This window comes from Silurus aristotelis, assembly GCF_946808225.1.
Source record: "Silurus aristotelis genome assembly, chromosome: 5".
NCBI classification, from domain to species: Eukaryota; Metazoa; Chordata; class Actinopteri; order Siluriformes; family Siluridae; genus Silurus; species Silurus aristotelis.
Genome location: NC_139578.1, coordinates 3,899,552 through 3,920,553, shown reverse-complemented (window position 1 = coordinate 3,920,553; position 21,002 = coordinate 3,899,552). Strand labels below are relative to the sequence as shown.

Here is a 21,002-nt window from a genome sequence, read left to right as displayed (position 1 = left end):
AATATGAAATGTAATATGAAACAACCCAAAGCTTAAAACCTTGAGTGGGAGGTTTTTGTACAAACCTATTATGGAAATGATTCGCTGTGGTACGACCAACCCCACAATGACATAACCCTAAACAAAATCTCTCAACCTCTATGAATATTTCAGGGGAGGATGAAAAGATGAAAAGATCTGGATTATGCAAAATTCTATGATAGTTTTTGTAATTAGAATAAAAACAATAATAATAATAATAATAATAATAATAATAATAATAATAATAATAAAAATAATAATAATAACTGCATGGGATACTGTGAGCCCATTCAAAGTTACACATTTGCTACAGTCCTCGAGCTCCAAAATGCTGGTGTTCCAAAGATCCAAAACTTACAGAGAACCGATCAATGTATATATTAAAAAAAAATTTACATTACAAGACTAATGGGAATAACCGCCATAAGGCAACCATATATTCTTGTGCTTTTATCCTCTTCAAAAGTGTTGTAAAAGCAAAGCCAGGTCGTTTATTTTTCACATCGACATATGAATATGAAATGGAATTTCAGCTTTCATGATATTTGCTTCTAGATGTAAACAACTTATGGCACCTTTGAATTGATCCCATCCATTTTTTAAGCAAAAAAATCCAAAATAAAAACTGGAACGTGCGAAATGAAGCAATTAGTAATCAATTCTTCGCATTGAACGTCTTTAAAACATTAAGGATAAACCAACAATATGACCAGAGATCTGTCTATAGATGAAAAATAAGCATATATACAGTATTTTGCAGAAAATACAATAAGAAAAAAATCAATTCAGAGCCATTGTACAAGCATTGGGCATAGTAATACATGCTTTTCATGGAAAGGAAAAGAAAACCAGACGTTAAAAATGTCGAGCTTTGGTGGTTCGATAATATGCTAGTGAAACTGGAACCTACTATACTGTCTTTAGCAGTTTAGCAGTCATTTGAAAGAAGTTGCAAGACAACCTGAAAGCAGCAGAAACAGTTACACAAAAACTATACAGCAATAGATAAAGCGTTGATCCGCACCACAATCAACTCGACTTTAGATCTAAAAGTTCACATGAAAGTTTTGTGCTCTAGCAATAATTTAGCTCATTATGTTTGGAAGAAAGAATAGAGTTGCAGGACAACCTGAAAGCAGCAGGAACAGTTACACAGAAAACTTTGAAGCAAAAGTTACAGCTCCAATCTGCACTACAATCAATTCATTTTTAGATCTAAAAAATCTGTACATAACAATTTTGACAATTCTGTACTTTGGAACAATATCCTCGGGCAATAATTTAGCTCATAATGTTTGGAAGAAAGAAAGATTGTTCATATGATTTTAGAACACCATACCAAATGGTAAACTCAAAGGAAGCAAGAATAAAAAAAACAGAATCAGGATTGTGAGAAAGTTTCTCAATTGTGTGAAAGTGAAGAAAATTGTGAAACATATGGCAACCAAGGTGGTTGCCACATGTTTCAATTTACATTCCCAAATCTTGTCCTACATTTAAATATGATTGCTTAATCATTTTGTTGATCTTCCCTCCAGCCAGAAATTACCTTCTAGCGTAGCATTTAGTTCAGTATATAGTATATCATATATACTATAGTTTAATAAAGTTAAAAGTTAAAGATGAATTTATGAACATTATATATTGGAAATACAAGGTGCCCCACAATGTTTTTGTACACAGTCAATAGTCAAATGAAGCACTGTGAGATCCCAGCCCCACAGTGCCACAACCGTGAACAAAAACTCACTGACACCCTCTATATGGAGAATACACTAAAGTGGAGGATACACTGAAGAGATTTAGATTTTCATCATTAATTTTTTTTGAAGATTGAAGGCATCAAGGTTTTGGATGAAACAAGAACCAGAGACCATAGATCTTAATTTAAATTTAGATCCAGCTTAGATTTTGATGGTCCATTGCTTGCAATCACAGATGATATCCTATTGATATCCATCTTTTGGTATAGTCTTGATTGACGTTTTTGCCTCATGAGCAGATCCTTTCCTCCTCCACACTTTGATTTTCGAGAACTTTGGTATAGGTTGTTCCTTGTTTCCAGGTCTTTTTTTTTTACTCTTTATTTTCTTGCAAATATCTATAAGCCACGTATGCATTTCTGGTTAGTTGCTAGCTGCATAACATTGGCTCTGTACATGCATAATGACAATAAAGATAAATCTATTCTAAGCGAATCGAATTAAATCAAATCTAATCTAATGTAATCATTTCAAAGCTATACCTGAAAAAAAATAATAAAATTAATAAAAAACATAAAAAATGTTGAATTTATCAACATTGTATATTGGAAATTCGAGGTGCCTGAGACGTTTGCTTGTTTTTGTACAAAACCAACAGTCGCATGAAGTATTGGGTGAGATCCCAATCCCACAGTACCACAACTATGAACAAAAACTCTCTGACACCCTCTATATGCAAATAACAGTGGAGGAGATACACTGAAGAGATTTTGATCATGAAATTGTTCACAGCAACGACAACGACATCTCTGACATAAAAAGATGAATGAGACCATGTATCGGAATTTCAATTTACATCCAGTTTAGCTTTTGGTGGTCCCTTGTTTGCAATATTAAATGGCATCCCATTGATATCATTATCTTTTTGTGATGCTTTTACCTGCTCAACTGAATAAAGGTCTGGCAATTAGATAGTCTGGTCAGCCTATAACCTTCTATTTTAAACAAAATGTTTCTGTACACTTGAATTCATTGTGCTGCAACCATTAAAAGTTACTCCAAGAAAGCAAGTGAGCCATAATACTATGTCCACCATCATTGAGTGATGTTTTGCCTCATGAGCAGATCCTTTCTTTCTCTACACTTAGATTTTCCAGCACTTTGGTGTAGATCATTCTTGGTTTCCAGGACTTTTTTGACTCTGTATTACCTTGCAAATTCCATTTTGGCCATTCAGATTCCTCCTGCTGAGCAGCAGTTTGCATATTTTGGCCAAAGTCTTGAGTGACGTTTTGACTCATGAGCAGATCCTTTCTTTCTCCACCGGTTGAGTCAAGCACATTGGCACAATTGTTATCTAGCACCGCCTTAATCCTCCTGGGCATCTAATTTTGGTCTTTCAGATTCTCACTACAGAGGAATGGTTTGAATCTTTTGGTATGGCCAGTCTTTATGAACCTGGGGATGGTTATACCTTCACCCTTGTCCCTGTTCTGTTATGTCTGTTGGTGAAAACCCTTAAATCCTTACATTTATTGACCATATCTTTATATCTGAATGCTTACCCATATTAAATCCCCATTTAGACTTTGTCTATTATTTCTATATTTCTTTCTCTCTTTTGGCTTCTCCCATTAGGGGTCGCCACAGCGGATCATCCGCATTCATGATCCGCATGTTCGATTTGGCACATTTTCATGCTGGATGCCCTTCCTAACGCAACCCTCCCCATTTATCCGGGCTTGGGACCGGCACTAAGAGTGCACTAGCTTGTGCAACCCTAATGGCTGGGGTTGGTTCCCTGACCGGGAATCGAACCCGGGTGAGAGCGCCGAAACCTAACCACTAGACCACCAACGATTTTAAATATTTTTATCCCATTATAACTTAACAGTTTTTTTTAAAGCCATATACTGGTATATGTATCATAAACCATTAAATTTCACCATGGTATCACACAATACATTGTAAGAATATGAGTCTCAAGGTGCATTTTGAGACCTTTTTGCAATCCAATTGTATGTGTATTGCATTCGTAAGTGAGAAGCTGAGCTGTGTTTTTGTAGGGGTTCTGCATTTACTTGCAGAACTGTGACCCCCGTAAAGGCACAATGAGATACACTGCTGCAAAAACCGTTCAAAAGAGTTTGCCTGCGCAGGAAATAAGATAAAGCAACTGGTGTATGTGGTAAAACCCACTCTGGTTTTCACCGAGGAAGCAGTTGATTTGTTTTTTTTGTTTTTCTTTCTAGGCCCCACCTAGAGGGTTGGAATGTTGGAAATTACAGGATGCAGTTGAGAATCAAGTTCCACTTTAAAGTTGAATGTGTAAAGTACCTTACATATGTGGCACTATGTAACTTTACAAAGTTTTAAAGCTCTTAAACATAAAAAACATTAGTTTTACTGATGCGCCAAGTCTCAAATCAGCACCAATTAAAACCGTCCGTGTGGAAACACAGCAAAAGTTCAGTTTGGTGTCCTGATGATTTACATAATTTAAAACACCATAATTACTTAGAACATTTACAAGAATATTTTGTCTAATGATAAACATACATCTGCATAAAGCATCAATATTTGTCCATGGTCATGTTGATTAAAGTATTTTGGAGTGGAAGATCTCGACTGCACCCCAGGTTTCCTCAACTACATCAGTACCTGCCTTTCTTAATACTCTTGTGGCTGATGAACACAAATATCCATAAGCACACTCCACAATCTAGTGGAACATCTTCCCAGAAGAGTGGAGGGAATTATAAAAACTAATTCAGAGAGGTGGAAAGAAAAATTTTATATTCTACTCAAGTACACTCAAATCACACTGTTGCTAATGATATTTCTTCCTCTCTATTCTTTGTATTTTTTTTTTTATGGTTCATTATCACACTCTTGGTGTCACCCAAATGGGGATGAGTTCCCCTTTGAGCCAGGTTCCTCTTTAGGTTTCTACCTCAGATATCTAAGAGTTTTTTTTTTCTTTTTTCCACCAGAGGTCGCCCCAGAACAATCACCCTACTCGGCTGATTTGGCTCCTGCAGACTTCACTCTCTTACCGAAGATGATGATCAAGCTTAAAGGTTGACACCATTGCAGAGATTTAGTGCAAGATTGCAGAAGATGCTTGACACGCTTCAAAAAGAAGACTTCCAGGACAAGTTCCAGAAGTGGCAGGAATGCTAGGAGGGGACTATTTTGAAGGTGATAGTGTGTAAATGTAGATACATAAAGTACTTTCTTGTAAGCAGAACTGATCTCGAAACTATTTGATACCTCTTCATAATGGAGAGTGTTAGAGCGTTGAAGAAAAGAGTGCAGGCAGGGTGGAGTGGGTGGAGAAGAGTGATAGCAGGAGTGATTTGTGATAGAAGGGTATCTGCAAGAATGAAAGGGAAAGTTTTTAGGACTGTGGTGAGACCTGCGATGTTGTATGGTTTAGAGACAGTAGCAGTGAGTAAAAGACAGGAGGTAGCAGAGCTGAAGATGTTGAGATTTTAATTGGGGTGACACCAATGGACAGGATTAGAAATGAGTTTATCAGAGGGACCGTCCCTGTAGGACGTTTTGGAGACAAGCTGAAAACCTCATAAGGAGAATGCTAAGGATGGAACCACCAGGCAGGAGGAAATGTGGGAGGCCAGGGTGGAGGGTGATGGATGTGGTGAGGGGAAGTACCTGCAGGTAGTTGGTTTGAAATAGGTAGAGGACAGAGTGATATGAAGATGGATGATCTGCTTTGGTGATCCCTAACAGAAGTGACCAATAGAAGAATCTGATACTCTGATACAATAGTCATGTTATATGTATCTGAAACTTTAAGAAATAGTATTCTGTGCCGCTACTCAGACAAGCAAGATGGATCCAATTGGCCTGATGGTGGCACTACAACACAAGTAATTACAATTTGTCCAGTCATGTCCCCCTACTAGATCAGGTGTGCAAAATTTTTCTTATATTGGATGGAAAAACCTTCCTAACTGGGGTCCTTGGTCCAAAAGTAAATGTTGCATTATACCAAACTGTATTATATTTGAATTAAACTTTCGTTGGTTTCCTTAATGTATGAATTCATGTTTAGGAATAAACCGAAATCTCTACTCTGTAATCTGTTCAACTAATGCAGACTTATTTTCAGCAACTTTTAATTCAATGAAATGCATAGTAGTGAAAACATAGATGCGAACCCATTAATACTTCAACAGTTCAATGCCTATTACAGCAATTCACGCTATAAGCAGTACAGCCAAACGTTTGCAGTATAAGTAACCTCTAATGAGAGACATGACGGAGGACCTTACTTTTCCAACTGAGCCGAGATTTGGTTTGGACCTGCATCATTCTGCTAATGTGCAACTGGATTTCGACCCATTAGTGGATTACCCCGAAGATGTGGCAGCTTTAAGCATGTATTTCACCCAACTGGCAGAGTTTGAGTTAAAAAAAAAAAGAATTGGGTCCTGGGGCTCGGTCTCAGAAGAATGCTTGGAGCCTGCTCATCATCATGGCTGGAAATTGGGGATGGGATAAGATAGAACTAGCCTCTCATTTATATTAGCCAGGCATTGGCAGTGATGTACACAGGTCACCCCAAAATGTGGCCCCTTCAATTGTTAGAGGAAACTTATGGTGGCCAATAGAATTTCTTTTGTTAGTTCTAATGGACTCCACAACATGATACCCAGAAGCCACATCCCTTTTTTTTTTGTTCTCGTCTGCAGTCTGACTAACAGAGAGCCTGACTGAAGGGCACCACTTGGGGTACAAGTGGTAGCTCCGTGGGTAAAGCACTGGGTTACATTTAAAGTGTTTGGAAGGCACCCTTATCCAGAGCAACGTCTTTATCATTCATACAAGTGAGCAGTTGAGGATTAAGAGCCTTGCTCAAGGGCCTAGCAGTGCCATCTTAATAACGGTGGGAATTGCACTCAACCTTCTGATAAAGAGTCCAACATTTTAACCACCGAGTTACCCCCAACCCACAATGACTGATCGGAAGGTTGGGGGTTTAAGCCAAGATGCCACTCTTAAGCCATTAAGCAGGGGCCTTAACCCTTTTGCGTTCCAGGGGGTGCTGAATCATGGCTGATTTTTCCCTCTGACCCCAGCTTCCTAACATTGCTGGGCTATGCAAAGAAAGAATTTCACTTTTCTGTAATGTAAATGTGACAAGAAACCTTCCCTTCCGAGTAATGAAAGATTACAATGTACAGCACAGTTAGCAAATCAATGGTTTTTCCATGTCTTGTCCATCCCCAATGGATGGCCATACGGCTGTCATTCAACTTGTGGTCCAAGAATTTGACATTGGTAGGCAAAATCCTGAGCAATGGTAAACAATGCAAGATTTGTTCATCTGGACGCATACATACGCTCTTAACTTAAATTTTTTTACCTACAGCGTTACGATAAATGCTAGTATTGCCTACAGCAACTGAATTCTAACACGATTCCAGTAGCAATGTTCTATCAATAAAACCTAGCCATGGAAAAACAACAGGCAGGCCTGAAATTTTCACATTTATTTCAACCCTATGAAGAATTGCTAGCATACATTGAGTGTTACATACACACATTTTCATTCCCTTCATCGCTGATCAAACATTCACTTCATGGACAAAGGTTTGCGGACACCTGACACCAACTGCTTTCCACATTTCCTCCACCCCTGCTGTTATAAAAACCTCCACTCTCCTGGGAAGATGTCCTAGCTTTTGGAGATTTGTGCTCATTCGGCCACGGGGGCGTTAATAAAGTCAGGGTGAGGGGGCTAAGATGCAGCCAGCAGCCAGCTTCATTCCGAAGGTGAGGCCACTCAAGATCTTCCACTCCGACCCGGGTATCTTCATTACCATGCTGAAACAGGTTGTCTAGTACGAGCGATTCGAAAATGTACCTCTAGCCCCAACTCTAGGACGTTGTATACAATTTGAAAAGTCAGGTGTCCTAATACTTTTCCCCCTAAAGTGATGTTTTTAAGAGCTGTGCACGATGCGTCGCATTGAAACTTGCGAAAGAATTCCCGAGTGAAGATCACGTTTCCTCTCCTCTTGTTGAAGGCTTAGCCGCATTTCATGTCAGTCAAAAGAGGCGGGAACAAGAAAGAAAATTTGAGCCTGTTTCAAAAAGAGACCGTAAGAAGAACTTGCTGGATATAGAAAGAAAAAAAAATCATCACCATGCAGACTTCCAAAAAAAAATTTTTCTCGCCGAACGAGAGCGAGACTCGTGAGAGCTCTGACTGTCCGGTGGCTGTAAAAAAAAGCTGGTCGGTTGACACGTATTGGAATGTTAATATTGCCACTGTTAGCGCAGCCACGATCAGAAATCAGAGCAAAGTGGAAAAAGAAAAAAAGAACGGGTATCGTTCACATTTCACAGACTTCGATAGGAGGATTTCTAGAAGCCGGTGCAGGCTGATAAAACGGACGCCGAGTGACGGACAGCCGAAGCCTCACCGTGTTCGTAGATACTTTGATACGTTCGAACGTAATTCCTTAAAGTTGGTTTATTTACGCCACTTTTAAATACAATTTTTTTTTCTCCGTTTTTTTAAATGCAACGAGAAGCACAAATCACACAGCAGATAGAGATAGGTAAAGTTAGTCTCCGATAAAAGTCTCTACAGGAAAATAAAAATGTGCTTTCCCTTCATACATGACAGTCGTTCGGAAAAAACCCGGCCGGCTGAAAAAGGCTGGTAAAAGAAAGAAAGAAAAAAAAACTGAAAAATCGAAGCTGATCCGACACCGAGCTCCAGCCGTCGTTATTCGACGCAAAACCTAAGCTTTACATTACCAAATGACTTTTTTTTTTTTTTTTGTGCTGCATATCTAAACTTTACCACAGCATAATGTCTCGGCAGATTCTATCAGACAGGAACGGATTTTTTTTTTAAATCTCCGAAACTGCCACGCCACACACCTTTGATTGACAGGCTAGAGAAACTAAAAAGCGTCTAGACGAACGAGACGTCTAGGATCAGCGATGCAGGCGCCATCTTGAAGGTCTCGTCCATTCACGACGTTGGGGTGTCCAAAAACCGGTCGGAGTGCAGCTCGATCAGTATCTATTTTAAAAGTTCCGATAATAGTTTTGTTTTTTGTTTTTTAAACAGAAAAAAAAGACTGCTTTCGTATATAGTCTTTTCCAACGTTTCTCAGATTTCGGTTCACGGCTATGGAAAAGGCTCTTCGTTCAAAGAACCGCTTTGTCCCCTGTTTCTCCACAATGCTGAACCAGCAGCGTCGATGCTGGACCCGTTTTTTTTGTTGTTTTTTTTTAATCCAGACATTGCCAACCATAATATTGGTGATACCAAAAAGAAAGAAAAAACACAAAGCGAGAATACTACAAACACTGACGAGGCACTGAAACAAAGACTCAAAAAACTGCTTAAAAGGCTGAAGTGTTGCTCAAGAAAAAAACAAAAAAAAAACAAGAGCTATGAAGGAATGGGGGAGCGTCATTGTAGTAGTAATAATAATAATAATAATAATAATAATAGTAATAATAATAATAATAATATAAAGCTCCCCTTTTCGCGTTAAACTACCGAACGTGTTAATTCAATATAGTCTTGAAAGCCAAAACTGCTACATAACCAAGTCACGAAATACAGTATTTGTTTAAATGCAATGTCTATTGCAGCTAATGATACTACACTCAATACATAGGCCCTACCTCCGTTTTTTTTTATATATATATATATATATATATTTATATATACTAGGATATCGTGAAGCGGTTCGTTTCGGAGCCTCCTGTCCGACCCGCCCACCCAAAAAAAGAAAAAACACCCCGTCAAAAATTGGACTGTTTCCTGCGTGCTGTCCAACACTCGTTACACCCACTGCAATGAACACGGCACTTTATTAGTACTGTATCGTTCGTGCTCTGGCTTGAACAGAGCCTTCAGAAAAGTTTGTCCTTGCGTTTTTTTGCCCTTCCGTCTCTACCTTTCTCCGTAAAGACACCCCCCCCAACCCCCACCCACCCACCCCCAACCCCCAAATCACATACATACACACCCACAAAAACCCATAGTCATTCTCTCCCATGTGCTGTGAATCAGGTGGTGTTTTGACCAGGTCCAGGGTCCAGAGCCCAAATAAAACACGATTAGTACTTTTTTTTTTTTTTTGTCGTCCCTTGCAGGAAGTGATCACAGAGGGAGTTCCCGGTCAAAGTCCCCCCCCCCGCCCCCCTCCGTCATGTGACCGGGTTCTGCAACGGCTACATGCTGAGCAGTGCGGTAGATCAGATGCCTATATTTATTCCCTCCTGGCCTTTAAAAGGCGCAGAAAGACAAAGATAGAGAGAGAGAGAGACAAAGAGAAAGAGAGAAAGAGGAGAGGGCTGTGCCTCCCCACCCCTCCAGCGGTTGCTTTGGAGCGTGTCGGTTCACGCCAAGCCGCCGTCTCCGGCCTCCGCGCGCGGGTTAACGCCGGAAAAACTGATTTCCGATAGGAGCTCGTGGTTTTGCACCTCTTCGTTCGTCTTCGGGATCGATGGTTGTTTTTTTGGTTTGTTTCCGCACGAATGCCTCGCGTCTCTCTTCAGTGCGGAGGGTTCATGGTGCCGTGGCCGCGCTGCTGCTTCTGCTTCTGCTGCATGAGGAGCTGCTCCAGCGCTGAAGGTCCGGGCTGCATCATCGAGCTCGACCAGATAGACTGAGAACACACACAGAGGCTCGTTGGAAGTATTATTATTATTATTTTTTTAACATCAGATATTGAGTTACGTTCGACCTGAAAGCTACCTTGAAGCTGTCAAGTAGGACAGTAGAGGAGTCTTCCATAGGCATGTCCTGCGCTGCCCAGCTATTGGTTGGGGCGCTTTGGTGCCAGCTGTTCGGCTCTGGGGCAGACGAGCCGGCTGGCAGGTAGTCCAAGCCGAAACCACCTACACCTACAAAGGCAAAAGTTGAATATCCGGGTTTAGATTATAACAAAGACTCAACTAGTTTATATATTAGTTAAATAAATAATATATTAATTAGGAAAGGAATGAACAAGGAAAGAGGGCTTGCCAGTCTTTTCAGGCTTCCAGCGATCAGCCGCTCTGCGGTCACGGCTGTCTGGTGTGCCAATGGGGCCAAAATTGGAAAAGGGTAGCGCCCCATGGCTGTGAGTTGGAGGTGAAGACGGCAGGCTGCTCGGGTTCGACGAGTGAGGAGACTGGCTGGCTGGGGTCGAGTGATCTGACGGAACACGAATAAACTCTTCTGTGATTTATTACAGAACATGAAATCATTGCCCCAAGAATGATCCGGGTCCCAAGAACGGTTCCGGGACACACTATTATTACTGTTTTTTGTACATTAAAAGCCACTATCCAAATTTAAATTTAGTTCCCAACAAGCGCAGGAACATTTTCAAAACGAAACCAAAATTTGGAGACCCCTATAGATGTCCTAGACCAAAGCAGCCAGGACAGAGGACATACCTGAGCTAGCAGGAAGAGAGGGTGACCATGGGGTTCCTTCAAACAGCGAGTAAAGCGAGTGCTCCTGGTGCATCATGGGTACGTCGGGTTTCTGTGTGCTAGGGAGGTGTTTCCCGTATGCCTCTCTGAATATACTGTTGTTCTGGTAGTTCTCCTGAAACAGAAAAAAATATATATAAAAAAAAAAACAAAGCAAGTCTTATAGCAATGGGCATTTCTAGCACTTAATCAAGATGTGGTGTTAAAAATAGCTTCTATATCGCGTACTGTGAATCAAAACAAAGAAACCCACTCTCTTTCAAAAAGAAACTAATTGCACAAGAGTAATAAAGTGGATTCTGCTGCCATCTAGAGGTACAACCTAATATAAACGCAACGATTGACGTACCTGAATGGAAAAGACCGAGCGGTGTAGGAGAGAGGACTGTCCCATAACCTCGGATCCACTGTCCAGCCTGGACTGGTTAGATAACTAAAATTAAAATATAAAAAATAAAAAAGTTAAATGTCTAATATTTTACTTAAAAACATTTTTTTTACAAAATGATAAAAAAAAGCTAGAAATGCACCAATCTATATATATAAAAAAAATTATAAAATAAAAAAAAACTCTCGTAAAATCTACCGACAGTCTTTTACACAATGGCACGTAAATCTTTTCTTTTTCTAAAGTGGCGACAAAATCTAAAAACATTGAGCACCGACAACCATAACACATTTAGCGTCAGATGTTTTTTTTTTCCCGTTTATGTTCGCACAAAATATAAATAACACCTAAACCATGAATGAGCAATATGTGAAACTCTACAGCCTAAACACAGTGTAATATTAAAAACAGAAGCAAAGAAGAAAAAGAGAGAGAAAGATTGTTGCTCTGTACAGATACAGACTGAACAGTAAATCCCAAAGTGTACAGATAAATAAAAAGCTCTGCCTATAGGAATAAGACAGGGGTTGGGAGGGGGGTAGAAAAAGGGAAAGAAAAACAACAAAAAAATAAACACATACAAACATGTTTCTTCCGGGAGCAGAATTAAGAGGGCCGGCCAAGGCCTGGTAGAAATCATGAGGCTTAGAAAAGACCAACTCCTCCTCCTCCTCAAAGTCTGCCAGAGTTTTTAACAGGTCGGGAGGAAGAAGAGGAGAGCTCTTGTTGTCCTAGTGAGAGATGAAGCACACAGGAAAGGCAGGAGACAGAAGAGAAAGAAAAAAAGAGAAAGAAAAAGAGAGAGAAAAAAAACACAGCCCTTTAGGAAACGAAAGCACCTGAGAGACTCAGAGTCTGAGAAAAGCAGCAACTCCAGCCAAAAGAGAGACTCTGCCCAAATACATGACAGTTATAAAAAAATAAACAAACAAATGATTTCAAAAAGAAAAAAAAGTCAGTATTAGAGTTCGACCGATTTAAGGGTTTTGATAGTTGATTGCTGGAACCGTCTGCAAAAATCTATAGTTTTTCCGGGATGCGTTATACAATACGAGAGCAGCCTGACACTTTCAGGAGATAATTTGCAGTCTCTCCTTTTTTTTTTTTTTTTGTACATGAAGGGTTGTGGCTTTTTTTAATTCAGTATCCTTTTTTTTTTTTTTTGTACATGAAGGGTTGTGGCTTTTTTTAATTCAGTATCCTTTTTTTTTTTTTATTAATTGATTATCGGCAAGTACGATCCAACCTAGATATCGAAAAAAAAAAATCCATTGCTCAACCTCTAGTCAGAATAATGAATACTGCCAAATTGCACCCTTGCAGAGGACAGTTAAGAAAGAATAGAAAAAGAAAGTTTCAAATCTCCTATTAAATTTTAAATAATAACTCAAACAATAATATATATATTTAAAAAAACATTTAATTAGTATTCCTGGAGAGATATAGATCATGACCAAAATATAAAATAAATAAATAAATAAATAAGTGCTGGCAAACCTCATAAGGTGGCCCCCTGGAGGTGTTCTCCTGTTCTGCACAAAAGACCCCGGGTTGGTGTTTGCCCATCCTGTCCCCCATGCTGCTCCTGTTCTCAGTCATGCGGTACGGTGGCTCCCAGTAGAAATCCTGCATCTTCATTTCTTGAAAGTTCATCTTCTTGTCCATGCTGGGCTGTGGCGGCTGCATGGACACGGCAGGGGGAGGCATGGAGTGCTCAAAGAGCTTCATGTGGTCCTGTGCAGGCATGAAGAACGGCGGTTTGACCGATATGGGCATCTTGGGAATCGAGGCCGGGGCCTGGTGTTGACTCCACATTTGGCCGGCCTGCTCAGAGACGGGCATGTAAGGCTGGGGAAATAAATAAAAAAAAAAAGTGGGGGGCGGGGGGGAAATACGGTCAGGAGAACAGAGCGCAGAAAATATAAATATAAATACAAAACAATATAAAACACCTGACGATCATTACAACGAGTAGGGGTGTAACAGTACACGCGTTGGTACCGAGCCGTGTCGGTTAAGGATTTTCAGCACATGTGCAACGAATGCGATCCTTGTTTTACGTGCGGAACTTCGTTAAAATCGGAAGTTCCCTCGCGAACATATTAAGAGGCGAATCGCACGTTCGTTTAGTCCCCGCACTTCGCCATGGCTGCTCACTCCGTACCGGGAAGCACGATTTGCACTTTGCATGCGGGAAATCGCTGCCACTTCCTGTCAACGTTTTTATGAGTCTACCATTATGGATTGTGACAGACCGTGAAATTTTGTGTACCGTCAAACCCCTGATCGTGTGTATGTGTGACTTGGGTACCTGCTGCATGCCGGTGTGGTGAGGTGGACTCTTGCCCAGCTGCAAGTTCTGCTTAGTGGGCGACTGCTGCTGCTGCTGCTGCACCTGAAGCTGCACGCTCTGCTGCAGGGCTTGTTTGGAAGGCTGTGGAGGAGCCGGCTGTGGTTGCTGGGTCTGAGTTGGGGCCTGGGGTTGAGGAGGCCCCTGAGTGAGAGATCCAGGGCCGGAGGGCCTTTGCTGGCTGTAGGGAATGTGCGAGGGCTTGCCGGACTGCACCTGATTGGGAGACTGAGGATGGGAGGCAGGCTGCAGAAAGGAGGTCGGGACGGAAACGCCAGCTGGGAAGGTGAAGCCAGGGTTCATTGAAAACGCCACAGGGGGTGGAATCACGTATGCTGGCGGAGGAAAACCTGGTGTAAAAAAAAAGTTTAGTAAATTTCCAAATTGCTTCCGCTCATTTCTCCAGTACTCCAGTTTGTTGCTGGAACTATCGGCAAAAATCCACACCGATAGTACGAGAGCGGCCTCTAGAGGCGAATCACAGACACTGCGTGCTGTTGTGTCTTTCATCCGTTTTGTTACTTTTTGTTTCAGTTTGAATAATTTACGTCAATATTTATTCATACATTCATAGTTATTTCATTTTGCATATTGTCATGATTCAGTACTGCTTTTTTTCTTTTGAATTTGTGTGCTAAAGTGCAGCGTTATTTTACATGGAGGGTTATGTTTGTTTTTAAATACAGCATCTATTTAAAATTTTTAGTTTGCTTATCCAAAATAAATGTAAAAAACTTTCACTTTGCTATACAACTGATTGAAAGTGTGCGTTTGTACCTGGTCTGCTGGGGAGAGGAGGAAACGCTCCCGGGTGATGTATAGGGATAAACTGCGAAGAGCAGGTCGTCTGGGTCTGTGTGACCGGCGTTTTTCTGGCCTCTGTCACCGGAGTCTTCCTTATTTCCGTCTGAGTTTTTACCTTCACAGTGTATAAGAGAAATTAAACAGGGCTGAACCAGATGAAAATAATCCAAGCGCAGAAAGAGCGATTCCTCCTCACCTGTTTCCCCGCGTCCAAGGCTTTCTCGTGACTGTTCTTTTTAACGTCACTCTTCCTCTTGCCGTCCTTTTTCTGCTCGTTTTTCAGCGGCATCCCGTTGCCCTTGCCAAAGCCGGTCCGCTCCTTAGCTACGTCCCTGTGCGGCTGGTTGCGGCTCTGCTCGTGAGGTTTGATGTTCTCCTTGAAGGTGACCACGGGCCTCTCGCTGCCGTCCAGACTGCTGCTCTGGCTCTTCCCCATGGAGAGTACCGATTTGAGGCCGGAAGAACCGTCGTTGGGGTTCTGCTCGCCGTTCGACGATTCCTGCAACACCGAGGGATCCTTTTCCGGCGGCTCCTCCACCGCGAGCTCCGGGATGTCGGTGATGAAGAGAAGCAGCCCTTCGCTGTTGCGACACTGGATTAGACTGGAGACGCAGACAGAATATTAACACGCTGAATGGAAATTTGAGTTATGGGTGAAAAGAAAACGGTTTCCACTCACCCCGGGTGGTTATCTGCCACCCATTTGCCCAAACTGATGAGCCTTTGATGACGAGCATGAACTATTAAGCTGTCCTTGTCGACCGCGATTCCCTGGTGTCCTTTGGAAAAGTCTAGCAACCTGGATCATCAGACCAAAGCGGGGAAAAATTTTGAGCCAAAAAAAAAAAAAAATAAATGTAAGCTTGGCGCATAATATACAACGTGCTAAAACGTACCTTAGCGCGGGCCTCAGCGCTAAAAAGCCTTGGAGCTCGAACTCTTCTGGGAGTGGAATAGCTGCAACACAACCAGTTTCAGGCTTAACTGCTGTTATACATGACGCATTGACACGATAAAATAGATCCGCGCGTTACCTGACGGATTCGACGCGTCCTCCTCCTTGGGCTGGAAGCTGTTAAGGATGGACACCAGCCACGGCCAAATGCTGTGTGAAGATGACACAGAAAATCGAGATGAGACGCATAATCGGACTGAATGTCCTGCCAAACGCAGAGCGTGTCGCAATTCATGAGCATCTTCGCGAAAAAAAAAAAGAAGAAAAAAACGAGGCACAGCGATGGCTGGAATTTAGACAGGGGGTTACAGAGGGGTGGAAAATTCCCCCCGTCGCTTTCCATGGGAACTTCATCTGGCCAATTTGGGAAATATTCCAAGGAATTTATGGGAATTCATTCAAAATTTTTATCATATACAAACGCCGAATATGAACATTTTGTTTGTAAATAAACTGACAGCTTTTTTGGTTGATTTATTTATTTATTTTTTACAGCTTTTGTTTTCCCCACGGACTGTAATTAACGACGCACCACCCAAAAATAAAAAATAAAAAGAGGACAAAAAGAGTCATACTATTGTCTCTGGTCAACGGCGCTTTCGGTGAACACTCCAGAGCGCAGCCTCAGCCAATCCATGGACACCTTGATAGCGGGCAGGGGGCACTCCCCCATGATCTCCTCTTGGTTCTTATTCAATAAGGCTCGGCTGCACATCACACCCAGGAAAGACACTGGGGGAAAAAACGCACTTGCATTAGAACTCACATCATAAAAGGCAATGTTCTCTCATATTTCACGTTGAATATTTCCGAGCTGGTTGATTCAAACTTACTGAAAAGGCCGAGTAGCTGGATCCAGCTGATCTGCTCGTCTGGACTGAAGCTTTGGTCGTCGGCCTCGTTGCTGAAGTCTCGGAGGTGGTGCAGCTCGAACAGGTTGATGACCGTAATGTGGACGAGCTGCTGAGAGCTGAAGGCTTTCTGAAGAATCAGTCGCTGTGTGAAAGAAAACGAGAGCGTGTGTGTATAAAGCATTTGAGGTGTCGAGCAGAAACGATCGAGAAGCACCGCACAGAAAGCCGGCGGATGTTGTTCGAGTACCTGAAACTGCTCTTCCAGCTTCTCCCTCAGCGTGCCGAGCTTCTCGAGGCTTTTGCTGAGGTAAACGTGCCCGTGGAACTTGATGAAGGCCTTGATGAAATCGGACACGCTCCATTTCGTCTTGACCTCGTCGCGGCTGAAAGCCAGACGCAGGCAGTTCGTGAATTTCAGGAAAGCGGATATAACCGTGGTGGATATAACCGGAACTCTGGTACGTACCTCTCGAGAGCCTTGGAAAGAGCTTTCTGCAAGTTGGTGGAAGCTGCTGGAAAGGGGAATTTGACCGCGATGCTCCTACAGTAGTAGAAGATGGTTGTGAGGTGGTCTCCTTTCGACGAGGCCAGGATAGCCAGCTGGTTGTACGGTTGACCTGATGGCAAAAAGTGGACGGAGACATGATTCACAAAGCAGCGTATAGTGTACGCTAAGCTAAAGTCTGCGATTCCTTAATACGGGGCGAATATACAAACCGAGACTAACCGTTTGAAGGAACCAGCTGAGCTGCGTGCCTGTAATAGGATTCCGCCTGGCTGGTCTGGTTGCGATATCGTGCTACGGTAGAGGGAAAAAAACATTTTGAATTGTGGGGAATAAAACCCACCCACCAACCAAGTCCAGTTGAATAAATCACTTGCGAGTGACAGAGAACAGACTGACCAATGTCCCCCAGGTGGACGAGACAGTGCTGGCAGATATAAGAGCAGGAGCTGGGCTGGGGTTTCACAATAGCGTTGGAGTTGCATTGTTTATTGCTGATGATGCCCAGCTGAGACGACTTCACGCGGCATGGCAGGTCCACGTTGAAGACCGTGCAAAGCTCCTGCAACAACTGAAGAGGGGTGGGGGGAAAAAAATTATCATTGAACTGTACCTGAAAACTTGAGATCTTCTTACGTTCATTAAAATGCTGTACGTTCTTACGCTAGAAGACTAACTAGTGTCATCCAGAACCTGATCGACTTCGAAATCAAAGCATTTGCTTGAATGAATCGACTAATGACTACAACATTGCGTTACGTTACGATCTCTGATGCTTTCTATGCAACCCTAGAAAAAAATTGCATAGGAACCCAGTTTAACACTGAAAAACACGCCTCCGTTGAAATCGAAATTATTTTTGAATTTTTTTTATAAAAACAATTTGCAACAAAAAAAAAAAAACGTATTCGCGACCGATTACGATCGGCCGCAAGGTGACCGCGTGTCCTGAAGAGTTATAAACAGCTTAAGGGGCCGAGCAAAAACAACAACCAAAAAAACAAAAAAACGTAGGTACCTTATAATTATTACGTTATTATCATATAGATCTCATCTGCATAGAGGACTTGAGCTGAATCCTTCATAATCGCTAAGTCGCGCTCACCTGTGTGTAGAATCCGCTGGCTGCCTCGAGAAAAAGCGAGAGATTGGCTTGTACTTCACTTCGATTGGGGTTGGCTCGGTTTTTGGCCTGACTCTGTAGTGTCGTGATCTGATTCTTGAAAGCGTGGTTCCAGCTGCAGAGTAAAATAAAAAAAATAAAATAAAAAAAAACACTAAATATGACTCTATATGGAATAGCGCTTTATAAAAAGAGTGCGAACGAAAAGGCCGTACAGGTCTTGTTCGACTTTCTTGTCCAGAGCATACTCCAGGTCCGTCACCAGCATCTTCTGGTACAGGTCCTGAAGAGCCTGCCGCGACGTCCAGACCTCGGCGGCGCCGAGCTTCGAATCTGAGAAGCATATCGGGGTACGTGAGACGCATTGCTTGGTAATCGATATAGAAAACATTTAACTAATAAGCCCTTCTTTTCCTACTCCATTCCCGATGTTCTCCCTGCACCACTGTCCACATACTTATTGACCTTACTGTGTGTGTAACATAAATAAATAAAAATATTTAAAAAATCAACACCCGTACCTGTCATGTCAGCCTTCAGGGCCTCTGCCTGCCTGCTCGAAGACAAAAACAAACAAAAATTCAAATACTGCACATTCACATGTAATGCATCAAAAGTGATCTAGCAAAACAAGACGGGTCAGAAATCCAGTGTAAAAGCATGACATCGGCGCAGGAGACATGATCGGTGATTCGATTCGAGATAGGATGCTGCCTCAAATAGACACGGTGTGTTTTTTTAATTGTCAGTCTCGAGCGGTGGTGGGGGGAAAAAAAGCGATACGAGGAAGTCGTGTTCTCCAGCTGTAATACTTGTCAAATGCACCTTACAGTGAAATGCTTTCATAGCATATCAGGAAGCTAGGGTCAAAGCACTGAGGATTAAGGGCCTTGCTCAAGGGCCCAAGAGTGGCAATACTGGGGCATGAACCCCCTCCTCGAAATCACTGCGTCTATGTTTGCGTCTGTGTTTCTGCGGGATGCACCATGTCTTATTTAAGACTTTTTTAAACCTTTATAAGAACATTAAAAATACAATTTAAGACCTGTATCACAAGGTCAAAAAAAAAAGCAGAAAGCTGATTGGCTGCTGCATGTGGTTCTCAATTGTAGTCGTAATACAGTGAATTATATACGGACTAAAGAAAGAACGCCACGAAAGCATTCTGAAGTGCTGCTGGAGCATTTCAACGATCGTTAGGAGGTACATCGGAAAATGAAGACCTGTTCGAAATTGTTTAAGATGTGGAATAGCGACTTTTTAAGGCCTCGAATTTAAGACCCTGCCAACACCTTGTAGATTCGATAAGTTTATCAGATGCCATATTTCTGACCGACAAATATCGCAGGAGGAGGGGATTGGCTTCGGCGGTCTGAAAACAGACGGGGAAGCTGAAAAACGTGACCGTGAGGCAAAGAGCTGTCAAAACACGCCACCAGATGACGTCTGATCGTGAGCGAGACTTGGCGAAACTCTTGGTTAGAGCAAAAATATCGATATATACTGTGTATACATATACCCCCCCCCCCCAAAAAAAAGAAGCTCTGCCAGAATGACTCTGGGTGTCCAGATTACCGTAACATGTCACTTAATGTGAGCATTGTGGGTGTCGCCAAACGCCCAAAAAAACGAATCAACGTCGAAAACGCTTCCTGATCAGCATCTATACACGTTACAAATGCGTACAGCACCTTGTGTTGACTGACAAGTTGCTAGGCTGCTGTATCTATAGCAACCGCGCTTTTACCTCCCCCCCCCCCCCCCTTCAGATTTTTATGCGCGCTCCCGACGCAGCCTCACTCTACATATGCATGTAGGGACAAATGAAATCAAATTAATTAAAAAATTATTATAGAAATCGGCAATCGGGGCACACAGCTATTGTTAAAGGAATGCGTTTTGTTTTATTTTCATTTTGCACCACTGAAAAGCCATTAAACTCCATCACAAACATCAACATCACACTACAATTAATTGTCTGGAGAGATCAAAATGGCCCGTGCGCATGCGCAGACCTGGTATATATGATATGTACATCTAATATATATAAATATATTATTGGTGTACGTGCTGCGTCGTTTTGTCTGCTAACGTAAGCTTACAAGAATGCGAGCCTAAGCTGTATATGTGTATATATAACGTTATAAAATCTCAAATTATGTATTAAAAATGTATAAAAAATAAATCTTTTAAAACGAATCCGGAGACTCGGTTTGACTTTCCAGCGTTACTATTTAGCTTAGCGTAGGTTAGCATAGCCTAGCATTGCTTAGCATAGCCGGCCACTCGGGATAGCTCTTTAAAACCTGCCCCCGCTCGCACGAAGACGATTTCTTTGCATTTATTACTGTTTCACATACCGCAAATACTGGCCACAGAGGTTCATCCTGTCGGACTATTCGTTAACCACCGCAGGTCCGAATGCTAAATCAACCCCCGGCGCCATCTTGTCCATCCCGTATACATAGCTAGCAACGCAAGACTGGTGTCACACCCACTGTTTCGTCAACTCGTGCTTCTATTAGCTGCTACGTCTGTCAATAAAATTCGGTCAGCCAATCGCGTGTCTTCGAGGCGGGATACATGTCTGGACCAATAACCGGGAGTTCAGGTTGAAATAGCACGACTGGTGCTCTAGAGGGCGCCCGCGAACTGTTTCTACAGCGCGCACGTTTTTAATATTGACATTTCATTTTTTTTATATTATATAAAAAATGATTATCCGCCCTGAACGAATTGAATATTAATCTTTATCATAATGCGCAGCCAAGTTTTATTTAATATGAACATTTTCGAACTGATCCTTTCCCAAACTA

General features: G+C 42.0%; 1 protein-coding gene across 4 annotated transcripts; it reads right to left on the bottom strand.

The window, feature by feature from the left end:
* Nucleotides 1-7,228: 7,228 nt before the first annotated feature.
* smg7 (SMG7 nonsense mediated mRNA decay factor) lies at nucleotides 7,229-20,701 on the bottom strand. 4 transcript variants are annotated; one of them, XM_083541668.1, is made up of 23 exons: nucleotides 20,547-20,701; nucleotides 18,708-18,739; nucleotides 18,402-18,519; nucleotides 18,169-18,301; nucleotides 17,463-17,634; nucleotides 17,286-17,357; nucleotides 17,025-17,175; nucleotides 16,806-16,941; nucleotides 16,538-16,700; nucleotides 16,280-16,436; nucleotides 15,784-15,854; nucleotides 15,646-15,706; nucleotides 15,429-15,548; nucleotides 14,946-15,351; nucleotides 14,723-14,864; nucleotides 13,907-14,295; nucleotides 13,093-13,443; nucleotides 12,177-12,326; nucleotides 11,557-11,640; nucleotides 11,169-11,322; nucleotides 10,753-10,923; nucleotides 10,483-10,631; nucleotides 7,229-10,393 (listed from the first exon to the last, which is right to left on the bottom strand). In XM_083541668.1, the coding sequence occupies exons 1-23, from the start codon at nucleotides 20,570-20,572 to the stop codon at nucleotides 10,280-10,282; spliced, it is 3,522 nt and encodes a 1,173-aa protein (XP_083397794.1). In that variant the 5' UTR covers nucleotides 20,573-20,701; the 3' UTR covers nucleotides 7,229-10,279. The 4 variants fall into 4 exon arrangements, with proteins under 4 accessions (XP_083397794.1, XP_083397795.1, XP_083397796.1 ...); XM_083541669.1 differs by having other exon boundaries at nucleotides 13,093-13,419; XM_083541670.1 differs by lacking the exon at nucleotides 12,177-12,326.
* Between the last annotated feature and the right edge of the window lie 301 nt (nucleotides 20,702-21,002).

Bases quoted from the DNA above. Each gene is read 5' to 3' on its own strand.
- smg7 (XM_083541668.1), bottom strand. From the start codon at position 20,572: ATGAACCTCTGTGGCCAGTATTTGCG. The intron at 10,924-11,168 runs GTATGTCCTCTG...GTGTTCCGTCAG, and splicing joins CTCTCTTCCTGCTAGCTCAG to ATCACTCGACCCCAGCCAGC. The intron at 10,632-10,752 runs GCAAGCCCTCTT...TTGCCTTTGTAG, and splicing joins CTGGAAGCCTGAAAAGACTG to GTGTAGGTGGTTTCGGCTTG.